This window comes from Carcharhinus amblyrhynchos, chromosome 10, assembly GCF_965287045.1.
Source record: "Carcharhinus amblyrhynchos chromosome 10, sCarAmb.v2.hapA, whole genome shotgun sequence".
Taxonomy (NCBI): Eukaryota; Metazoa; Chordata; class Chondrichthyes; order Carcharhiniformes; family Carcharhinidae; genus Carcharhinus; species Carcharhinus amblyrhynchos.
The window spans coordinates 69565564-69590189 of NC_137333.1; the positions used below are offsets into that span (position 1 = coordinate 69565564).

The following is a 24626-nucleotide window of genomic DNA, read 5'->3' on the forward strand; positions in this document are numbered from 1 at the left end:
GAAGAATTTGCTTGCTGATTTTTGTACCTATACTCGCTGTCTGTACATCAGAAGTATTTGAATCACTGAATAGTTGTGCTTTGATTAACAAGCTGCTGAACATGATTCAGTTTGGCCTTGCTTTTTACAGGAAAGAAATGTTGTTGAAAGAGCTAGAATTCATGGTTAAAAAACACCTTAATGGGATTGCTAAGCTTCAAAAGGTCCTGAAGGAGAAGATTAATGGCTTAGACTCTGTAATAAAAGTTGCAATGGAGGCCAAATCTAAATCTCTCATAACCTATTTTAATTCACAGCAGGTAAGAATTTGACATGTGATACAAGTTGTATTATTGAACATTTATTAAAATAGCTTGAGCTGAAATATTTTGCACTGGGATTTCCAGTCGGAGAATATTACATTTTCATCTGCCTTTGAAATACTATTTGTTTTGATTTTATATGAATGTTTCTAAACAATTTTTTCTCTGGCATTCTGAGCAATTTTTATCTATCAACGTTAAAAATGCAGATGATCAGGTCACAGCACATTTTGTTTATGAAGTTTGCTTTGTGCTGATTGCTGCATTTCCTAGTAGTAATTGGATGTAAATAGCTTTAGGATGTATGGTTATGAAAGGCACAATATGGATGCAAGTCTTTTTTCCATTATACTGCCAATAGTTTGCTTGAATATTAAATATGACCTTACCTTAATTTTCTGTCCATATTCCATGTTACATCTCACACAGGATTGTTTACACAGGGATGTAATTTTATGTTCCCCAGCATCTCCAACTTGAGGCAAAGTTGAAATCACCTACAGCGTTATTCACGAGATTCTAATGGCACACATTCCTCAATTTTGTGTTTATTAGGTGTGGTTAAATTTGGTAATTGTATAAATGAATTGTGGGGTGTTTTGTCTTTGTGTCTTATTCCTTCAGCATTTTCTGTTTTGATCTTGTTTCCTGCTTTTTTGATTGTAGATTATTGAAAATTTGAAATGCTTAGATCAAGCAAATAATTTTGTAGAGGCACTAGAATCTAGAACTGATCTAAGGTAAGTGCTAGCTTTAATTTCAACACAAATTTATGAAAAAGAGAAAGCAATTTTTTGAGTAATGGTTCTTCAGTGGTGCGAGGTGTGGAATGAGGATATTGATAAAGCAATTAAGGAATGACATATTTTGTCTAACTCCCAATGGGAGAATCCACAACATGGATGTTTCTCCTTCTTAGTGGTAAAGACTGCAGGACTGAGATGTTTATTTTAATTTTTTTCATGGAATATAGGCATTGCTAACAAGGCTAGCATTTGTAGCTCATCCCTAATTACCCTAGAATGACAAACTACTTCATTGCGGTCAATATCGTGTAGATAGGGAGTATGGTGTGGATCTTGACATCGTAACAATGAAGGAATTGAGATACATTTCAAAATTGGGATGCACATAAATTAAAGGAATATTTGCAGATGTTCTCAAGTGCTGGCTGCCCTTTATAGAGGTCATGGATTTACTGGTGATGGATATGCTGCCAACTGAGGTGAGCTACTTTGTTCAGGATAGCGTTGAAATTTTAGAAAGGTGCTGTATCCATTTTGGTTAAGCAGCATAAACATAGCCTAGCCTTTTATGTCTACTTGACTCCTGCCAAGATTTGGCTATCAGTGTTCGCCTTGTGCTGGCTTCCCGTGTACAAAATTTATCACTCCAAAGTTGTCACCATTCCTTGGCTTACTGTTGTAGAGCCTCCAGAAAGTTTATTCGGCTTGTTTCCATCTTCAAATTTCATTTACATACTTTAAACATCCTTAGAATATGATGCAAGTATTGATATCTGACTTGCTTGGAAGTAGTTTTTAGGCCAGGTTAAAAATCCAGGTTGAAAACTTGATATTGGCAAAATGTTATTTTAACTTTATTGCTCATGGCCTAATGACTGCTACTTATGACTGCTGTACAGATTCCCTTTTTCCCCCAACTTCAATACTAAAAAATAAAAGCAAAATACTGTGGGTGCTGGAATCTGAAACAAAAATGGAAAATGCTGGAAAATCTTAGCAGGTCTGACAGCATCTGTGGAGAGAGAGTCGAGCTAATGTTTTGGGACAGGTTGACCCTGCATCAGCTCAGACAATCAGGAGAGTTTTGTACTATGAGGGTGGGTGGCAGCTGCAGTTTGACAAAGGAAATGTAAATAAGGATGAAGAAGGCTGAGCAGGGTGCTAAAGGTGTCCATTAAGTGATCAGAATGTGTGAATGGCAGAACAGAGGTACAGATTGTTATGGCAGTTGCTCTGAAGTTGGGGTGGTGGTGAGGGGCAGTTGGAGATCAGGAATGGAAAAATGGAAGTTTCAATGAGATGAAACGAGGAAACAATGAAACAAAATCAATGGACAAACAGCACCTCTTCTGAATGAACAGCCTTCTGGACTGAACATTGAATTCAACAACTTCAGAGCATGAATTCTCCCCTGTACCTTCACCCCATTTCCATTTATTTCATTTTATTTCTTTTCATCTCATTCATCCATTTTTATCATTTTTTTTTTGTCTCACTTCCATTTTTCCACTTGTCTGTTCCTGATCTCCATTTGTGCCCCACCCCTTCCAAGGCAACTTCTGTACCTCTGTTCTGCCATTCACACGTTTTGATCGCTTAACGGGACAGCTTACTACCGTTTCCAGCTTTCTTCTTCCTCATTTTACATTCCCTTTGTCCAATTACAGCAGTGTCCCCCACCCTCTTAGTATAAATGTATAAATCTGTCCTGATTTTCTTTGTTCTTGGCTCTGAAGGGTCATCAGATTCCACATTGGCTCTATTCTTTTGTCCACAGATGCTGTCAGATCTGCTGAGATTTTATAGCATTTCTGACCAATACTAAGTGTTTTTTGCAATGAATATGAATGATGTCAGAATTTGCTGCGATGCCAACCTACATTGAGTTACTTGCCTACAATGTTTATGTCAAGGACAACTTTTTGCAAACGGCCGCAGAGCATATTTTGCATGCATGAACTATATTCTATGATGAAGAGAAGGAAATAGGAAAGTAAAGATCTATTTTCAGATCTCACTGAATTTTTTTTTCAGATTTCAAATACAACCTGGACCATTAATGATGGACCTTGTAAATTTAGGAAAAATTGAATTGGGATCAGAAAAGTAAGTAGATGTTCCATATGTTTTGGATATGTGTGTAACCCTTTATGTGCCACTGATCTAGATTTGGTGCACGGGGAAGGGATATCTCCTTCTTGCGACATGCGTCCAAAATTCTACGTGTACTTAGTTCCCCCAATAGGGGCTATTGCTTCAAACACTGGAAATAGGGACACTAAAGCTTCAGATATGTGGCTTGTTGGTAGTTAACTTCATTATCAGCTCTTCTCTTCCCAGGTCTGACTTCCATGAACAGTATCCTATTCTCAGTTCCCCCTCGATCCTTTTTACCTCAGTATTCCTGGAGTTGCTTTTCTGTTACTTGCTTTCGAGAATTAACTGTCCTTTTAGTTCCCTTGGAGCTTGCTTTTGTGCACCATAATCTAATGTATAGCTTTTCTGAGAGCTGCCTTGTCTCTCACTTACTACCTAGCTCCTACTGCTATATAGCCAGCTGAGATAAAACTCAAAAACCTTTTCTACCTTAAAGATGCCGCTGATTACTTTGCTAGCTTGTTTACTTTTCACACCATAGCCTTCTTTAAGCACAATGGATGCACAACTGAGCTGACCAAACCCCAATACATACACTGTCTAGCATAAATATAACTGAGTTTACCCTTTAAACACAAAATAACACTTAAAACTATATTCTAATATTTTAACAATAAATATATAGATCACTTAAGACTGTCTCTATCTGTTTCCCTGACAGTAGGTTCAAGCCCTACTCCAAGATTCAACAGCATATTCTAGGCTGGCCACTGTTTAGTTGAGAGGAAACATAGAGCCCATCTACCCTTCTAATCCACATTGACATTAGAAAGTCTGATGATGCTACTTGAAGGAAAAACAGGAAGTTTCCATGTGTTCTGACCAGTAGTCCCTCTTCAACCATCAAATAACAACCATCACCAAATAACAAACAAACAAAGAACAAAATTAGCCCAGGAAACAGGCCCTTCGGCCCAACGAGCCCGCGCCGCCATCTCAACACCACCAGCCCACCTCTCTACCCACGACCCCTGTCAAATGTTTTATGGCCATCTAGATTGAGTGGTGGTTCATTTAATTTGCTACTTGTGGGGGAATTAATTACTTTTTTTAAATTCATTCGTGGGACATAGGTGTCACTGCCTGGCCAGCATTTATTGCCCAGCTCTAGTTGCCCTTAAGGTGGTGGTGAGCTGTTGCCTTGAATTGCTGCAGTCCAAATTCTGTGGGTTGACCAACAATGCCATAAGGGAAGAAATTCCAGAATTTTGATCCAGTGACTATGAAGGAACAGTGATATATTTCCAAGTCAGGATGGTGAATGGCTTGGAGGGGAACTTGCATGTGGTGGTGTTCCCATTTATCTGCTGCCCTTGTCCTTCAAGATAGAAGTGGTCGTGTGTTTGGAAGGTGCTGTCTAAGGATCTTTGGTGAATTGCTGTAGTTCATCTTGTAGGTAGTACATTCTACTGGGTGGTGGAGGGATTGAATGTTTGCAGATGTGGCGTCAATTAAGTGGACTCCTTTTGTCCTGGATGGTGTCAACTTCTTGAGCATTGTTGGAGCTGCACCCATCCAGACAAGTGAAGAGTATTCCATCACACCCCTGACTTGTGCCTTTTTTAGTGGATAGGCTTGGGAGAGTCAGGAGGTGAGTTACTCGCAGCAATATTCCTAGCCCTGTGACCTGCTCTTGTAGCCACTGTGTTTATGTGGTGAGTCCTGTTGAGTTTCTGACTCTCTCTACAATCGCAACCATCTTCCTATGTACTAGGTATGATTCCACCCAGTGGAGAGTTTGCCCCCAGTACCCATTGATTGCAGTTTTGCTAGGGCTCCTTGATGCCACACTTGGTGGAATACAACCTTTTATGTCAAGGGCTGTCGCTCTCGCCTCACCACTGGAATTCAGCTCTTTTGTCCATGTTTGAATCAAGGCTGTAATGAGCTCAGGAGCTGAGTGACCTTGGCAAAACCCAAACTGGGTGTTGCTGAGCAAGTGCTGCTTGATAATACTGCTAATTACCCCTTTATTGATGATAGAATAGACTGGGTGGTAATTGGCCAGGTTGGATTTGTCCTGCTTTTTGTGTACAAGACATACCTGGGCAATTTTCCACATTATTGGGTAGATGCCAGTGTTGTAATTGTACTGGAAAAGCTTGGCTAGGGGAGTGACAAGTTCTGGAGAACAAGTCTTCAGTACTATTGCCAAAATGTTATCAGGGCCCTTTGCCTTTGCAGTATCCAGTGCCTCCAACTATTTCTTGATTATTAGTGGAGTCAATCAAATTGGCTGGAGACTTGGCATCTGAGATGGAGGAGGCTGAAATGGGTCATCTACTCGGCACTTCTGGCTGAAGATTGTTGCGAATACTTCAGCCTTATCCTTGGTTATAGATCAATGACCACAATCAAATATTTTTGAATTGTGAATTATGTTAGTATATCCTTGGGTTCTGATGAGATTCTTTTCTGTTCATTCATGGGATGTCAAATGGGAAATGATGACTTTTAATCTCTGTAATTTAGTGCAACCCAATAAGCCAGATACTAAAGCATATGAGCAGATTGTGGAAATTTGCAAGCAAGTTTTTCACTGAAACCAATCAGGGGAGTCAACATGCAATTCGTGGCAGTTTTAAAAGACTTGCAGAAAATTGAGAGTTTGGATTTGAGCTGAATTATACCATTCACAACGGATTTGTTTCTGTTCTGCGCAGCAAGGCAACACACAAACGTCTCAACTGAGAGTAATCTTGACTCTGCAGAAATCACTGTTTCTTTGATGCTGACTGCAAAGGAAGCCCAGAAATTGAGTTTGTCTACTCAACTGTATAAATATCCATTGAATCAACACCTAGAGAGTCGTGGAGCTCATACGTGTTACTGGTGTGCAAAACCAGGACATTCTGCTACTGAATGCTGGTGTAAAGACATGGAATGTCAAAGCTGTGGGGGGAAAGAGGGACACCAAGCTTGCTGGCAGGAAGAAAAATGAGAAGCAAGAACAGCCAAGGCAACATTTAAACAAAATGTCTGTGCTGTACAAAAGTGTTGAGAAAAGTGAAGCAACTCTGGTCAGCAGAGGAATAATTACTACATGTCTTCGAATACTACACACACGTACTGGCTCACCCCACTGCTGGATGGATAGCCAGTAAGGATGGAAGTCGACACTGGGACAGCAGTCTTGCTGGTGCCGGAGACTATCTACAGCAAGGAGAAATTCAAACACATTCCCTTAAGCTGTTAAGGATAGTGCTGAAGACATATGCAGGTGAAGTGGTTGCCCTCCAGGGTTGCATTGAAGTAGCTCAGTGAGCAGACAGCAGATTTGACTCTCCACGTAATTCACAACAAATAATGACAATTGTGACGTACAAGTTCTGGTACTGAAGATTTGTCTTTTGGTATCACATCTGTTCCTGCTTTGTCTCAAGGGCAGTGGACCCTGAGCAGAGAGTCCAGTGCTTTCTGGATGGTATCCTAGTCACTGACAGAGATGAAGAGGAGCACCTTTGATATTTGGATGCCAGTCTCCTGAGATTGGAAAACTATGGTTTGAAAATCTGTAATGACAAGTGAGTTTTTCCAATCCTCCATGAGTAATTGGGATGCATGGTTGGTGCCACTGGCCTTCACGAATCTCCCTTCTAGGCTAAAGCTACTGCAGAAACTCCTGCACCTCAGAATATTAATCAGTTACATTCCGTCCTGGGATTGTTGAACTATTATGGAAGATTTGTCGCAAGCTTGGCAGCAGTTCTGAAACATTACATGGACCTCACAGATCCTGGAACTCCTTTTGCCGCAGCACCCTATCCTGCACGAGATAAACTGCAATAGTCCACAAGTGGCTCACCATCAGCTCCCCAGGGCAATTTGGAATGGGCAAGAAATGCTGGTCCAACCAGTGATGCCCAGATCTCAATAAAATAATGTAAAAAAGCCTCTGTGTCTAGTCAGCTCAGCTGTTTGTTGCCATAATAGAGATGGTGGGCATCTGTGCTATTGGGAATTTCAGCTGGATGCTGATATGGATCATTCACTTCTAGCTGAAGATGTTTCAGCACTGTTGGCATGCTCTCCTCCATTCCCCTTTGAACCAGGAGTTAGTCCTTTGTTAAAATGAAGGGTATGCTGATCCATGAGGTGACAGATTGTGGTTGAATTCAATTCTGCTGCTGATTTTTCTCCTAGCACTCTTGAGTTTTGAGCTGCTAGATTTGTTCGGAATCTCCAATTTAACACAATGGTGGTATCACCAAGCATGATTGGTGCCCTTGCTGTGAGGATTCGATCAGCACAGTCAGTGGTGATGCTACTGAGCCACTTGGGAAATGAGCGTTCTAGTCCCCCATCCACGCTTTGTTTTGTACCCTTTCCATCCTCTGTACTCCTTTTGAAGTGGTGTTCGAAATGGAAAAGTACTGAGGTGAGAGTCGGCAGTAAGTGCTTATCAGGTGGTTTCCATCTCTGGGTTTAACTCAATGCCATGAAACCTCATGGGGTCCGGAGATGAGGGCTCCCAGGGCCACTGTATCATTACCTCTGGTTGTTCTGTCTTGCAGCTTTAAATGGGTACCCAAGGATGGTGATTGAGAAGTCTGGACACAAGTTGTTCTTGAAAGTATGATTGTCATGGTGTAGTGCGCACAATCTGCACATGCCCACAGATGCTAGGGAGGAAAATTTTACATAACTGTATGGATGTCCATCTTTTCTATCTGATGCCTAGATTGGTCAGTGTTCCTTTATTTACAGAAACATAGAATCATAGAAACCCTGCAGTGCAGAACGAGGCCATTTGGCCTATCGAGTCTGCACCGATCACAGTCCCACCCAGGACCTACCCCCATATCCCACATATTTACTCTCTCATTCCTCTAACCTACACATATTTTTGTTGATCTTTCTGTACTTGTTTAATGCAAGCTTGCTAGCTCACTTCAGAAGGCAGTTAAGAGTCAGCCACACAGCTGAGTGTTGAGTTACATATAGGTTAGACTGCATTAGGATGGCAGATTTGAGTAAAAGGCACGAGTGAACCATGTGGATTTTTGTAACAAACTGCTTGTTTCATTCTAGACTTTGAATTCCCAGTTGACATGGTGCGATTTGAACTTGTGCTGCTAGCACATTAGTTCAGCCTCCCTGGGCTATTAGTCTAGTATCACCCTGCTACTATTTCCTACAATTAATACATGGACCCATGCTTAAGTAGTTATGCAGACTATTACAGCACTCAATTATCATTTATTATGTTGTGGCCATTATAACCATGTTTTACTAACTAGATATGAATACTTTCACAAATATTGGTAGACAGTAATGAAATTCAGACCATTCAAAGCTTATTTAATTTTTCAACCTCTAGCATCAACAGTTAGGTTATTTTAATGGCACGTTTACAAAAATTGCATCCGAGACGATGCCACCCACTTGATTTGGCACCTTCCACTCTGCCACCACTAACACAGTGAGAGCAAGTTATGCCATTCACAAAATTCATTGCAGCAACTTGCCAAGGCTCTTTTTTTTTTAAGCAGCACCTGCCAACACTGGGACTTCTATCTGCTTGATTGGCACTCTTTCCACCACCAACACAGTCAGCAGTGGACATTTGTCCTCAAGTTGCAATGCAGTAACTCAGCAAGGCTCCTTTGTCAGCACTTTCCAACCCTGTGACTTTTACCACCTAGAAGGACAAGGGCAGCAGATGCAGGGGAACACCACCACTGGCAAGCACCCTTCAGGCAAGCCACAGACCATCCTGACTTGGGACTGTATCACCGTACCTTCACCGTCACTGGGTCAAAATCCTGGAACTCCACTTCCAAACAGCAGTGTGGGCGGGCGGATCTGCACATGTCAAAGAAGGTGACTCCCCTTAAGGAGAAGTAGGGGTGGTTAAGAAATACTTGTCTAGCCAGTGACACCCCTGTCCCTTGAAAAAATATTTTAATGTATTCATCAGTTGGTGTCCTGCAGTGACCTTAATAGGCATTCAAATAATCCATTTTTCTAAAAGCCCTATTTGTTCATGACACGTTTGGAACAGTAACATGTATAATCAAGTTTACCTTCTATGTTAAATGAATACCAAAAAATGACACCATGACATGTTGCTCAAGTGATGCAGAGATCAAGTATCTACTTTTTTGTGGTCATTATTTGGGGACCATTGCACTCCATCTTTTATGTGGAGATGCCGGCGTTGGACTGGGGTAAACACAATAAGAAGTCTTAGGTTAAAGTTCTACAAGTTTATTTGATAGCACAAGCCATTAACTTTCGGAGCGCTGCTCCTTCATCAGGTGAGTGGGAGTTGTGTTCACAAACGGGGCATATAAAGACACAAACTCAATTTACAAAGTAATGGTTGGAATGCGAGTCTTTACAGGTAATCAAGTCTTAAAGTTTCAGACAATGTGAGTGGAGAGAGGGTTAAGCACGGGTTGGAGATGTGTATTGTCTCCAGCCAGGACAAGAGATGTGTACTTCAGTGAAAAACTGCACCGACCTCCTCAGAAGACAAACATGGCACACAGCGGACAGCGTACCCTTCGTCGTCCAGTACTTCCCCGGAGCAGAGAAGCTACGACATCTTCTCCGAAGCCTTCAACATGTCATTGAAGATGAGCATCTTGCCAAGGCCATCCTCACACTGCCACTTCTCGCCACGCCGCTGTTCAAAAAAGGTAGCGGGCAAAAGGCAGGGAATTGTAGGCCGGTTAGTTTAACGTCTGTTGTTGGAAAAATGCTGGAATCCGTCATCAAAGAAGAAATAACGAGGCACCTAGAGAAGAATTGTTTGTTAGAGCAGACGCAGCACGGTTTCGTTAAGGGGAAGTCATGTTTGACAAATTTATTGGAATTCTGTGAGGATGTGACTAGTGCGGTAGACAGAGGGGAACCAGTGGATGTGGTGTTTCTCGATTTTCAGAAGGCGTTTGATAAGGTGTCGCACAAAAGGTTGCTTCAGAAGGCTAGGGGGCATGGAGTTGGGGGTAAGGTGTTAGCGTGGATAGAGGATTGGCTGTCTAATAGGAGGCAGAGAGTTGGTATCAGTGGATGCTATTTTGGCGGTTGGTGACTAGTGGAGTGCCACAGGGATCGGTGCTGGGGCCTCAGCTATTTACCATTTATATAGATGATCTGGAGGAGGGGGCTGAGTGTAGGGTGTCGAAATTTGCTGATGACACGAAGATGAGTGGAAAAGCAAATTGTGCAGAGGGTGTTGAAAGTCTGCAGAAGGATCTAGATAGGCTGAGCGAGTGGGCGAGGACCTGGCAGATGGAGTATAATGTTAGCAAGTGTGAGGTTATCCACTTTGGCAGGAATAATAGTAGGAGGGATTACTGTTTAAAGGGCGAAAAGCTGCAGCATGCTACGGTGCAGAGGGACCTGGGGGTCCTTGTGTATGAGTTGCAAAAACCCAGTCTGCAGGTGATCAAGAAGGCGAATGGGATGCTGGCCTTTAGCGAGGGGGATAGAATATAAAAGCAGGGAGGTCTTGCTGCAACTGTACAGGGCACTGGTGAGGCCGCAGCTGGAGTAGTGTGTGCAGTTTTGGTCGCCGCACTTGCGCAAGGATATTTTGGCTTTGGAGGGAGTGCAGAGGACGTTCACTAGGCTGATACCGGAGATGAGGGGGTTGGACAATGAAGAGAGACTAAGTAGACTGGGTCTGTACTCGTTGGAGTTTAGAAGGATGAGGGGGGATCTTACAGAGACGTATAAGATAATGAAAGGGATGGATAGGGTAGAGGTAGAGATTCTTCCCGCTCAGAAAGGATAGCAGGACTAGAGGGCACAGCCTCAAGATTGTGTGTGTGTGTGTGTGTGTGTGTGTGTGTGTGTGTGGGGGAGGGGGGGGGTTGCAGTTTAGAATGGAGTTGAGAAGGAACTTCTTCACTCAAAGGGTGGTGAATCTCTGGAATTCTCTGCCCGTTGAAGTGGCGGAGGCTACCTCGCTAAATATTTTTAAGACGCGGGTTGATGGGTTTTTGATAAGAGGGGATTAAGGGTTATGGGGAGAGGGTGGGAATGTGGAACTGAGCCACGACAGATCAGCCATAATCTTATTGAATGGCGGGGCAGGCTCGAAGGGCTAGATGGCCTACTCCTGCTCCTACTTCTTATGTTCTTATGCCTTCAACCTCACAACCCCAAACTGTCCATTGTCTGCAGCAAACTACCCAGCCTTCAGGAGAACACTGATCATGACACCACACAATCCTGCCACTAAAACCTATGCAAGATGCACCAGATCATCGACCCTGGATGCCATCAACTCTCGTGAGAACATCATTACCATGTACATGGTACATACGTTTGCAACTCGGCCAACGTTGTCTACTGATACGCTGCAGGAAAGGATGTACCAAGGCATGGTACTTTGGGAAGACTATGCAGATGCTACAACAACAGGTGAATGAACACCGCTCAACAATCACCAGGCAAGAGTATTCCCCTCTTGTTGGGGAACATTTCAGCGGTCACAAGCATTTGGCCTCAGATCTTCGGATAAGTATTCTCCAAGGCAGCCTACAGGATAACACAGAATCGCTGAGCAGAGAATGATAGCCAAGCTCCGCACACGAGGATGGCCTCAACCAGGATCTTGGGTTCATGTCACACTATCTGTAACCCCCATGATTTGCCTGGGCTTGCAAAATCTCACTAACTGTCCTGTCTGGAGACAATACACACCTCTTTAACCTGTGCTTAACCCTCTCTCCACTCACATTGTCTGTACCTTTTTAAGACTTGATTACCTGTAAAGACTCGCATTCCAACCATTACTTTGTAAATTGAGTTTGTGTCTTTATTTGCCCCGTTTGTGAACACAACTCCCGCTCACCTGATGAAGGAGCAGCGCTCTGAAAGCTAGTGGTTTGTGCTATCAGATAAACCTGTTGAACTTTAACGTGTTGTGAGACTTCTCCAACTTTTAAACAGCTTTATCTCTGATTTTTGTATAGATCATCACCACCTCTTAAAATATCTCAATTCAAACGTCAGCTTGTATTTGTAACATTAAATAAGAAACATTCCTGGTGTTCAGAATACCATGTAAAAATTATGGAACGAGCTAAAGTTTAATCATGTCCTGTTGTAATTATCACCATGGAAATGCAATTAAAAAGGTTGACCAGACACACTTTGCAATTCACTTTCACTTCTAGCTCATCTTGATAACAGCTGGTGATAGTTGTGAACTAGCAGAGTCAAACTGCCATCTCAGAACATGCGTTCAGTACTTGCGCTGAATAAGACTTGCTTGTTTTCACCTACATCTGTCCCTGCTGAGTTTTTTTTTAAACAAGCTCTAAAACTGTTGCGTGTTAGTACACCAGCCACGATGACCAAAATTTGTTTTGCTAGCTTTGTATCTTGTCAGTCCTTTGACATATTTGTATCTTTTTCTTTTGGGGGTTGTTGGCTACAACACTGCATTGACTCTATTTTAAAATGTCAAAATTTGGGGTTCATCATGGATGAGAAAGTGAAATTTCATTTTTGAGAATGTTGCTTTGAATGATGTGTAAAATGTGTATATATAACTGTCAAAAGATAAGACCATTCTAATGTCCATTACTCCCAACATTGAAATCAGGTTGACTTTAACTCTAATCATTAAAATCGTCCAATATTTGACGAAATACTCATTCATGGTTCACAATTTGATGCTCTCCCATTTACCTCTATCTAAACTGTTGATGAGAATCCCAGAGTTACAACCTTTTGGGCAAATACATTTCCCTTTATTGTGGACCTAAATGGTTCACCCCTTACTCTGAGACTGATTCCTAGTTCTAGACTCGCCAGCTAAGAGAAACAGCTCAACATTTACTCAAGGCCTCTAAATCTTTTATGTTTCAATAAGATCACCTCTCTTCTAAACATTATAAGAACATAAGAAATAGGAGCAGGAGTAGGCCATCTAGCCCTTCGAGCCTGCCCCGCCACTCAATAAGATCATGGCTGATCTGTCGTGGCTCAGTTCCACATTCCCGCCCTCTCCCCATAACGCTTAATCCCCTCGCTTATCAAAAACCCATCAACCCGCATCTTAAAAATACTTAGCGAGGCAGCCTCCACCACTTCAACGGGCAGAGAATTCCAGAGCTTCACCACCCTTTGAGTGAAGAAGTTCCTCCTCAACTCCGTTCTAAACCGCACCCCCCCCCCCCTTATCTTGAGGCTGTGCCCCCTAGTCCTACTGTCCTTTCTGAGCGGGAAGAGTCTCTCCATCTCTATCCTATCCATCCCATTCATCATCTTATACGTCTCAATGAGATCTCCCCTCATTCTTCTAAACTCTAACGAGTACAAGCCTAGTTTATTCAGCCTCTCCTCATAGCTCAACCCCCTCAACTCCAGCATCAGCCTAGTAAACCTCCTCTGCACTCCCTCCAAGGCCAAAATATCCTTGCGTAAGTGTGGCGCCCAAAACTGCACACAGTACTCCAGCTGCGGCCTCACCAATGCCCCATACAGCTGCAGCAAGACCTCCCTACTTTTATATTCAATCCCCCTCTCTATGAAGGCCAGCATCCCATTTGCCTTCCTGACCACCTGCTGCACCTGCAAGCTGGGTTTTTGTGACTCATGCACAAGGACCCCGAGGTCCCTCTGCACCTTCGCCTGCTGCAGTTTTTCGCCACGTAAGTAGTAGTCCTTCCTACCATTATATATAGGTCTATTCCATTCTGTCTCATCTCTGAATGGACAGCTCTCTAATCTCAAGAATTAATCAAGTGAGCATTTGTTGCACCTCTCCAAGAAAAGTGTATCCTTCCTTAAATGTTAATTGATTCTCTGCTACTCTTGCTGTTTATAGATTTATTGGTTCAGGAACAGAAAATAAATGTCCAAATGATATTTTTGGAAAAGTAAATGAACAAGCCTGTTCGCTTAGAAAGCAACGTCTTTCAAGCTGCAAAATTGAGTCTTCCGAAAAAAAACAGATGATGGATTCTGTAACGTATCATGATGTGAATGTTTCTCAGCTGGACAATGGTTCAAAAATAAGGGGAACGTCTTCATTAAATATTCAGAACAGATTATCCCCCTCCAGTCAAGATAGAAATGTTATTGTTGAAGAAATATTTGAAGATGACAAAACAAGTATGTATTTTGAAAGTTTACTTTTCATAGGAACTGGTGTCTTCAGTGTTCAAATATACATTTTAAATATATAGGCCGTGTTCAAAATGTGGGGCACATTATCCTGATGTCATGGGTTTCTGTAGTTATAAGAGTATTGGGCAGTTCTTGCTGAATTTAATCAGGTCAGCTCCATTTAAACTAAGTTAAATATTTTTATTGGGGTGATTATTGATTTTCAGTCTTTATATAGTTTTAATATTGGACAAAAATCAAAGCTAACCCATATAATTGAATTAAAACCCATATCCAACTTCTCAATTTGCCATAGTTCCAGCATTGGAGTGGAATTTACTTAATCAAAATAAAGTAAAGTTTATTTATTAGTCACAAATAAGGCTTGCATTAACACTGCAGTGACGTCACTGTGAAATTCCCCTAGTCGTCAGAGTCCTGTGCCTGTTCAGGTGCATCTAACCAGCATGTCTTTCAGATTGTGGGAGGAAACTGGAGCACCAAGAGGAAACCCACACAGATACTGGGAGAATGTGCTGTGCAAACTCCACACAAATAGTGACCCAAGCCAGGAATTGAACCTGGGTCCCTGGCACTGTAAACCAGCAGTGTTAACCTCTGTGCTACCATGCCACCCCCACATTGTCAGCAAACTAGCGAAACTTAAGGACAATAAGAGTCCAGTTTCAGAAAGATTGCAGCTGCACGTTTTCAAAGAAACCAAGATAGAGACACAAGAATTAATACAAAAATTTGGTCAAAGAGGAATAGTACTAGAGGGCTGATGAGTGGCAAATGTAATTCCTGTTTTCAAAATACAAGGAAGCACTAACCCAGCAAATAATAACAATTAAGTTTAATGTAGGAAAGATACTAGGATAATGCAGTGTTTTGCTATGCTGGGAATGCATATGTCTAGCAGCATCTTTGGAGAGTAAAAACTAAAGTCAAAACTTCAGAACTGAAAAAATTAGTGATCTAACAGGTAGCAAGTTACTACAGAATAGGAGGGGTTGGAAGGGGGAAAAGCCTAGTGGAGGCAGACAGAATCAAACAAGATAGCACCTGAAGGAAACCCATGCAGACACACAATGCGCAAACTCTGCACAGACAGTGACCCAAGCCAGAAATTGAACCTGGGCCCCTAGTGCTATAAGGTAGCAGTGCTAACCACTGCCGACCCACTTGTTCTTTACCTTCTGCGTTTGTCTTTTGATGTCAGCCTTGACCTGGTGGAATGCCGTGTACTTGATTTGTGACCTTGGGTTGTTTAGCCTGCTCATTTTTGTTACAGGAAGTTGCGTATATTTCAGCATTGTCTTCAAAACAGATGATGATGCTCAAACCCAATGATGTGGTCACAGGAGGCTGTACGCTGACTTTATTTGATCCCATTGTTCTGAAATTTGGATGTGCGAAGATTTCCCAGATTGGTTGTGAGCTGAAGTTTGAATTCCTCTCTTCGATGTCTTGGCTCTAAAACTGATCATTTTCTTGTTAGACATTTGTGCCTTGTGATGGCTTGGTGCTAGATAGATGCTCATCACTGGGTGAGTCAATGATCTGCCCAGCACGCATCCGTCTCCTTCAAGGATCAACAGATCCAGGTGTCGTTTAGGTATTTGACTTGAACAATCCAGGAGCTGCCAGTGCTTCCAGATGGTTTGTTTGTCCTTCTGGCAGAAGAGGCTCTTTGTTACAACAAGATCATGCTGAAAACATTTGGTCACTAGGACATTATTTGCATTTGCTTTTCTCATTTTGTTTTTCCTCAGTGGTTCCTCTTCAGACATCGGAATCATAGCCAACAGGTCCCCAGAAGGTGGTTTTTTTTTTGAGGGGGTAGCAATGAGACCTTCAAGGTCTGAATCGATTTTTTTTTTCCCAAAGCATTTCATCATCATAGTCCAAGATCGAAGCATGCCACAGGCATTAGTGCTAATATTGTTTGCAGCTTTCTATACAATTCGGCAGTTCTAGCAAGGTATCCAAGATCCTATTCTGGATGGCAAGGCTGGTGACTCCTTTTCTTTTACAGTAGAGTGTCATCCCCTGCTTGTTCCTTCAGTTGCCCCTCCCAGTGAGGGTGGTGATGTCAGTATGGATTCTTGACAGATCTTGTGATGTGATTACAATTCTTTCTGGTTGGCCCTCTTGAGATTGCCAGTGAGTGTTCTAACATTTCAATGTGCAGAATTTTAGTCTTTGTTTTCTTTGACCGCAAAGATGGATGCTCTTGCAGGGTGTGGCTTCTCAATGAGAAGATGAGACAACCTATTCTTAGGGCATAACTTCTATCCCCCTCCTCATTTGGAATGAGCAGAGGATATCCCGAAGAGAACTGCTTAGTCACAGATGCTGCTGCCCAATGTCCCAACATGGCCTTCATTCATTTGCTGCCTGTGTGCAGATTCTTGACCAGGGACTCCCAGGTTCAAGCCCTGTCATCATCACTAATTCTCCATCGCCACATGACTTGGCCAGTGGACCCTGGTAGAAGTCTGCACCAACTTTAACATGAGGATCCCAGGGTGCTGTCATTGACCAAACTACCTTGAACTCTGAACTCTCACTTGCCTGTTTTTCCACCCACCCTGTACTGTAGTAGTTGCTACTAGAAATCTGGTAACTAGAAATCAATTAAAATCATTTTGATTATGAAAGGAAGATGTTTGGGATTTTTAAAATCAGCAGTTTCTATTTTGAATCTTTTGAAGTTCTCTGACTTTTATGTAATTCATATTTAGAACTTTTAATTGCTTTTATTTTAACCAGTAATTTTAAAAAAAATTATCTTGCAAAGAGGATTAAGCCTTTTCAGTTTGGACTTGCACAAAATTATTTTCCTCAAATATGGAACCATCTGTTTAAATTACAAAAGAGGTATTTTCAGAATCGATTTTTTTTTTCAGGTGCCATTGATCAAAATGATCCAAAGCTAAGACCAGTTTCCAAGAGACAGAAGAAATGTTTTCACAAGAAAAATGCTTCAGACACCAGCTTTAGCTTTTATGCAGGTAGGATTTTGGATATTCTGTATCTTTGCCATTCAATGTTAAGTAAGCTGCTGTTCAGTTTAAAAAAATTAACTATTGTACTTCAGGTTTTCAGGGATTGGTTTCGGTCAGTCACGTGATAAATCCATGCCATTTCTACGTCCAGAAATCTTCGGAAAAAAAGAGAGCCATTCTCTTGGCTGCAGAGGCTGACAACTTCTCCCGTAGTATAGAGTTGCAAAAGTTGCCTGTGGTTGTTCTGGAACTTGGTAACTATAGTATTATTATTTGTTATCGCTTGAAACAAATTTGTACGGTTTACTTTGAACATTTGTCAAATCCTGGTCTCAATCCATTAATTCACTTTATAGCATTGCAAGTTACTGGTCATAGGACTGAAGCCTACTTGGAGCTAGTCGATATGCCAAGTGAATGTTCTTTAGTGCAACAAGGGTCCACAAGCTTTCGAGCTTTTTTTTTGACCAGCCCTCTGCACTGTCAGTAGGTGCTGATTCTTGTGGAAATACGTCGGAATTCAGCTTCTGACTTGGGACTGATAAACATTTCTCTCAGGATTACAAATAATTGTTAATCAATCATGATGCATATTAAAGCTTTGCTTTAGAATTAATTAAGTAAAATTTTTAACCTGGTTAGGAAATTGGCTGAGGAGAAAGAGATAAAATAATACTCATGGAACCAGGACTAAGGCAGTTTTGAATCTTGTATTATATAATGAGGTAGTAATACTTAGTAATCTTCCAGTAAAGTATCCTACAGTGCAAAACGATTTGTATGAATTTCATTTTTGTCATTTAAATATCACTTTCAAACTTTAGAAGCCAGGATTTTCCCCGGTCTAGACATTTCCTGGCTTTGCAAACCTGACCTGGGAGAAAATGCCCCAGAAGTTGGGATTTTTGTTCCAGGGAGGAAGAGTTCTCTGGGAGTTGGACCAGGCTACCTAGTGCAGAGGTGGGCTGTGTGGAAGACCTGCCTCTATACTCAATCATAGTCCAGGTTTTTGTTTTAAAGCAAGAAAACATAAGAACATAAGAAATAGGAGCAGGAGTAGGCCATCTGGCCCTTCGAGCCTGCCCCGCCATTCAATAAGATCATGGCTGATCTGTCGTGGCTCAGTTCCACATTCCCGCCTTCTCCCCATAACCCTTAATCCCCTCGCTTATCAAAAACCCATCAACCCTCTTCTTAAAAATATTTAGCGAGGTAGCCTCCACCACTTCAACAGGCAGAGAATTCCAGAGATTCACCACCTTTTGAATGAAGAAGTTCTTCCTCAACTCCGTCCTAAACCGCCCCCCCCCCCCCTTTATCTTGAGGCTGTGCCCCCTAGTCCTACTGTCCTTTCTGAGCAGGAAGAGTCTCTCCACCTCTATCCTATCCATCCCATTCATCATCTTATACGTCTCAATGAGATCTCCCCTCATTCTTCTAAACTCTAATGAGTACAAGCCTAGTTTATTCAGCCTCTCCTCATAGCTCAACCCCCTCAACTCCGGCATCAGCCTAGTAAACCTCCTCTGCACTCCCTCCAAGGCCAAAATATCCTTGCGTAAGTACGCCGCCCAAAACTGCACACAGTACTCCAGCTGTGGCCTCACCAATGCCCTATACAGCTGCAGCAAGACCTCCCTACTTTTATATTCAATCCCCCTTGCTACGAAGGCCAGCATCCCATTTGCCTTCCTGACCACCTGCTGCACCTGCAAGCTGGGTTTTTGCGACTCATGCACAAGGACCCCGAGGTCCCTCTGCACCGTGGCCTGCTGCAGTTTTTCTCCACGTAAGTAATAGTCCTTCCTACCATTATTCCTACCAAAGTGGACCACCTCGCACTTGCCAACATTAAATTCCATTTGCCAGTTCCTGGCCCATTCGCCCAGCCTATCTGCAGACTCTCCACACCCTCCACACAATTTGCCGTTCCACCAATCTTGGTGTCATCAGCAAATTTCGACACCCTACACTTGGTTCCCTCCTCCAGATCATCTATATAAATGGCAAATAGCTGAGGCCCCAGCACCGACCCTGGGGCACTCCACTAGTCACCATCCGCCAATCCGAATAGCACCCATTGACCTCCACTCTCTGCCTCCTATTTGACAACCAATCCTCTATCCACGCTAACACCCTACCCCCAACTCCATGTCCCCTGACCTTCTGCAATAACCTCTTGTGAGGTACCTTGTCAAACGCCTTCTGAAAATCCAGAAAGACCACATCCACCGGCTCTCCTCTAACCACTGCCCTAGACACATCCTCATAGAACTCCAGTAAATTTGTCAGACACGACTTCCCTTTAACGAAACCGTGCTGCGTCTGCTCTATCAAGCAATTCCCCTCAAGATGCCTCGCTATTTCCTCCTTGATGACGGATTCTAACATTTTACCTACAACAGACATTAAACTAACCGGCCTATAATTCCCTGCCTTTTGCCTGGCACCCTTCTTAAACAACGGCGTAACATTAGCCGTTTTCCAATCTTCCGGCACTTCCCCGGAATCCAGCGACGTTTGGAAAATAACCACCAAGGCATCCATTATCACCTCCGCCATTTCTTTCAGAACTCTTGGATGCATTCCATCCAGTCCTGGCGACTTGTCCACAATCAGTCCCTCCAGTCTATCGAGCACCGCCTCTCTAGTAACAGTAATGTCATTAAGACCCTCCAGTCCTACCACTTTTCCATCTCTAACACCCGGCAAATTATTCACGTCCTCCTCCGTGAAGACAGAAACAAAAAAGTTATTCAAGACCTCAGCCATATCCCCATCCCCTACCACTAAGTCCCCCTTCTCATCCTCTAAGGGACCAACGTTCACCCTAGCCAGCCTCTTCCTTTTTATATATTTATGAAAACTCTTGCTATCCTTTTTTATATTAAGCGCTAGCCCAGCTTCATAGTTTCTCCTACCCTTCTTTATCAACTTCTTTGTCAATCTTTGTTGACATTTAAACCTCTCCCAATCCTCTTCTTGCCCACTACTGTTAGCTACTCTAAACGCCTCCACTTTTAATTTAAAACAAAAATATCCTTCATTTTTGATGGCCCTCATGCTGTGCACATCTCCCATGCCCTGTCCGTTTTACCACATTCATGGCCAACAATGCAAACCCAGGCCCTCTACCTATTCACCCTTTTTGCCCTTCTACCTACCATTACCAATTTGTCCACTATTCACAATAGGGAAACTAGAGGGCCTATGCTGAGATAAAAGTTCTATGTGTCTCTTGCAGATTTCATTTAAAAAAGACTCATTCACTACATTTATATTGTTTTTGGTTACACCTATATGAAAACAACAATTGGAATTCATAGTTCCTGTATTGTCTATCACCACTTGGAGCTGTCAATCAAACTGAATCAAAGGTACCTTACTGTGATAATGGAAGATTGCAAAATCAATAATGCAGTACCAGTCCAATAATGGAAGCTCCCAGGCATATGTCAACAGAGTGAAATAGCAAGTAATGGTATTTTTTGATTATTGTCATGTATTGACATAAGTGAAAAGTATTGTTTCTTGCACGCTTTACAGACAAAGCACACCATTCATCGAGAACGAAACGAGAGAGTGCAGAATATAGTGTATATTTCTAGGGTGTAGAGAAAGATCAAATTAATGCAAGGTAAGTCCATTCAAAAGTGACAGCAGCAGAGAAGAAGCAATTCTTGAGTCGTTTGGTATGTGACCTCAGACTTTTGTATCTTTTTCCCGACACAAGAAGGTGGAAGAGAGAATGTCCGGAATGTATGGGGTTCTTAATTATGCTGGCTGCTTTGCAAAGGCAGTGGGAAGTGTATGTCAGTGGATGGGAGGCTGGTTTATTTGATGGATTGGGCTACATTCACAACCATTTGTAGTTCCCTTGTGGTCTTGGGCAGAGCATATCAAGTTGTGATATAACCAGAAAGAATGCTTGCTTTGGTGCATCTGTAAACGTTGGTGAGTGTCGTAACTTTTATGCCAAATTTCCTTAGTCTTCTGAGAAAGTAGAGGTGTTGGTGGGCTTTCTTAACTATAGTGTAGGCATGAGGGAACCAGGGTAGGTGGTTGGTGATCTGGATGCCTAAAAACCTGAAGTACTCAACTGTTTCTACTTCGTCCCTGTTGATGTAGACGGGCATGTTCTCCTTATGCTTCCTGAAGTCAATGACAATCTCCTTCGTTTTGTTGATATTGAGGGAGAAATTATTGTTGCATCACCAGATTCTCTTCATTGTTTGAGATCCGACCCACTACAGCAAACTTCAAAATCGAATTGGAGGGGAATTTGGCCACACAGTCATAGGTGTGTAAGAAATATGGTAGAGAGCTGAGAACACAGCCTTGTGGGGCACAGACGTTAAAGATGATCGTAGAGCTGTTGTTGTTGCCTATCCTTACTAATTATGGTCTGAGAGTTAGGAAGTTCAGGATCCAGGACCAGGCTGCGGAGTTTGGAGATGAGTTTGTGGGAATTATGGTGACGAAGGCTGAGCTATAGTCAATAAGTATGAGTCTGACGTAGATGTCTTTGTTATCTAGGTGTTCCAAGGTTGAGTGCAGGGCCAGGAAGATGGTGTCTGCTGTGGACCTTTTGCAGCGGTAGGCAAACTGTAGTGAATCCAGGTAGTCCAGGAGTTGATTCATGCCATGACTAGTCTTTTGAAGTACTTCATAATGATAAATGTCAGAGCCACCAGCTGATGGTCATTAAGGGACGCTGCTTGGTTTTTCTTGTGTACCAAGATGATGGTTGTCATCTTAAAGTAGATGACCTCAGATTCTTGTGAAGAGAGGTTAAAGATCTCTACGAATACCCTCACCAGCTGATCTGCACAGGATCTGAGGACTCATCCGGGCCAGTTGATTTCCGTGGATTGACCTTGGCAAAAGCTGCTGTGACATCTGCAATGGTGACCCCAGATATGGGTTCATCCAGGGTGGAGGGCATGCCTCGCTGACCTTTTGCTCAAAATGGGCATAGAATGCATTGAGCTCATCAGAGAGCGGTGTGCTGGAGCTGGTGATTTTTACCTGCCTTCATCTTTGTAGCCTGTTGCAGACCTTGCCATAGTCAGCGGGGCTCCATGTGGCTTGCCTGGGACTCTAGCTTGGTCCGGTACTGTCTTTTGGCATCTTTGGATCTTATCTGGCTTTTTTATGTAGGTCAGTGTCACTTGACTTGAGCGCTTCAGACTTGGACTTCAGCAAGCAGTGGCTATCACTATTCATCCTTGGTTTCTGGTTGGGGAACACACACATTTGCTTTTTTTGGCACACAATCTTCTACACACTTACTAATGAAGTCAGTTACTGTAGTGGCATATTCAGTTGGGCTGGTTGCAGAGATTTTAAATGCTGACCAGTCCACTGACTCCAAGCAGCCCTGTAGGAGATCATCCGATTTTTCAACGTTGCAAGACTTTCTGTGACGGACTTAAATTTTAAATGGATTTTGATGCATTTAAGCACTGACAGTTTTTCCAAAGGACAGAAGTTTTAAATGTTTTTGTCAGCTGCATTTGATAATTCATTATTATACCTTCAACAGTTCCAATCAGCTTGACAATTAGCTTAAGCACTTTGTATGCACGTTCACAAGCACCTGTAGCAATCCCAAAGTGCAACTTACCTCCCCAAAGGTGTCTGAGGACCACAATCAAAGACATATCTCACCTCTCCTAAGGGCTGCACAAAATTCAGAATTGCTTCTTGCGCATGACATGTTTCACACACCTGGATCATCAAAGTTAAGCAACAGTGGAGCCAGCTACTGATTTATATGTTAGCTACCTCTGTGGAATGCACGTGCACAAATCCTGACCCAGATCCTATCCCTGCAAGGACGGTAGATGCTAGCAGCCGGATTTCCAGATTTTGGCCTCTTCTGCCAGTTTAGAAATTCAAGCTAGTGCCTTAAATTTAGCTGATTGCATAAGCTTGAGGGGCAAGTGGTCTTGGGTTGGTTTTTAAGGTTAATTTTTGTCAGTTAAATGCAATGCAAACATTTTGAGGATGCAGAGCTTCTTAAGAAATATATTCCAATGAGAAATAATTCCACAAAGATTAGCCATTAGGCTGACAAAAAAAATTGAGGATATTAAAGAGGAAACTTCAAATGTTGCAAAGACTAGAAGTAAAAGCCACTTGTAGACTTTCAGAAATTAGCAAAGATTAATCAAAAAGTATGAATAGTAAACTAGCAAAACATATATAAAACAAAAAGGCTTCTAAAAATTTGTATATAAAAAGAAACAGTAGCAAAACTAAATGTTGGTTCCATAGAGACCAAGGGAAATACATTATAATGAAGAACAAGCTAATGGTCGAGATGCAATAAAAGCCATGAGCATACCAGAAATAGTGGGGAACCAAAGTCTAATCATCGTGAGGAACCTAAAACAATATCTGTGGCCTTGGTATTATATGAACTAAAGGCTGGTTGATCATCTGATGGTTTATGTTGTTGGGCTCTGAAAGAGGTAATTGCAGAAATGATGGATGTACTGGTTATGATATTCCACAATTTCTTCTATTGTAGAACAGCCCCAAAAACTGGAAGGTAGCAAATGTAATAGCACTACTCGAGAAAGGGGAGAGAGAAAGACAAAGCCAGGAACTACAGGCTGGTTAACATGCCATCGGTCATTGGGAAAATACTGGAATCGCTTTTTAAAGAGGCACTTAATTATGCAAAGTCCACTTCATGAAAGGGAAATAGTGTTTGACAATTTGATTAGATTTATTGAGGTGTAACTAATGGAATGGATAAAGGGAAATCTTGTATGTAGTATACCTATATTTCCAAAAGGCATTTGATGAGAATGATAAATTATTCAGCAAAATATGGGCTAATGAGATTGGCAAAATGGATTGGCATGAATAGTGTATTTATTAACAAAGCAGGAAGTCAGAATAAATGGGGCAATTTCAAGTTAGCCGGCTGTAATAATTGGAATGCTGCAATGACCGTAGTTCAGTAACAAGAGAAATGTATTCAAGTGTGATATAAAAAGTGGGATTTTCTGCTCTCGACACTGGGCATCATTGCTGGTGTATTGGTTAGAAAGTCAACATCTGTACAGATGTTTCCATCCTGCCTACCATGATGCCTGCTGGTATTGGGGCTGGAAAACCCAGGACAAAGCTTGTGGAACAGCAAGTTGTAGGAATAAATAAGGATTCCAAAAGGATATAGACACGGCAATAGAAAGCTGACAGATGAAGTACAATGTGAGATTATTCACTTTTTTAAACGGTGAGAAACTTAGAAATGTTCTTTTTCAGAGGTATTTGTTTCCTCCTGGAAGCACAGCAAGTTAACGTGCAGGTTGCAGACATAG

General features: G+C 42.2%; 1 protein-coding gene across 1 annotated transcript in view; it reads left to right on the forward strand.

Moving 5' to 3' along the window:
- rnf17 (ring finger protein 17) overlaps window positions 1-24626 on the forward strand; it is a 137572-nt gene that overhangs the window by 41040 nt on the left and 71906 nt on the right. The window contains exons 9-14 of the mRNA XM_080197804.1: window positions 131-299; window positions 969-1042; window positions 3083-3154; window positions 13998-14284; window positions 17191-17295; window positions 17382-17543. Of these exons, the coding sequence (XP_080053930.1) occupies window positions 131-299; window positions 969-1042; window positions 3083-3154; window positions 13998-14284; window positions 17191-17295; window positions 17382-17543 (869 nt within the window). The remainder of the gene's footprint in view (window positions 1-130; window positions 300-968; window positions 1043-3082; window positions 3155-13997; window positions 14285-17190; window positions 17296-17381; window positions 17544-24626) is intronic.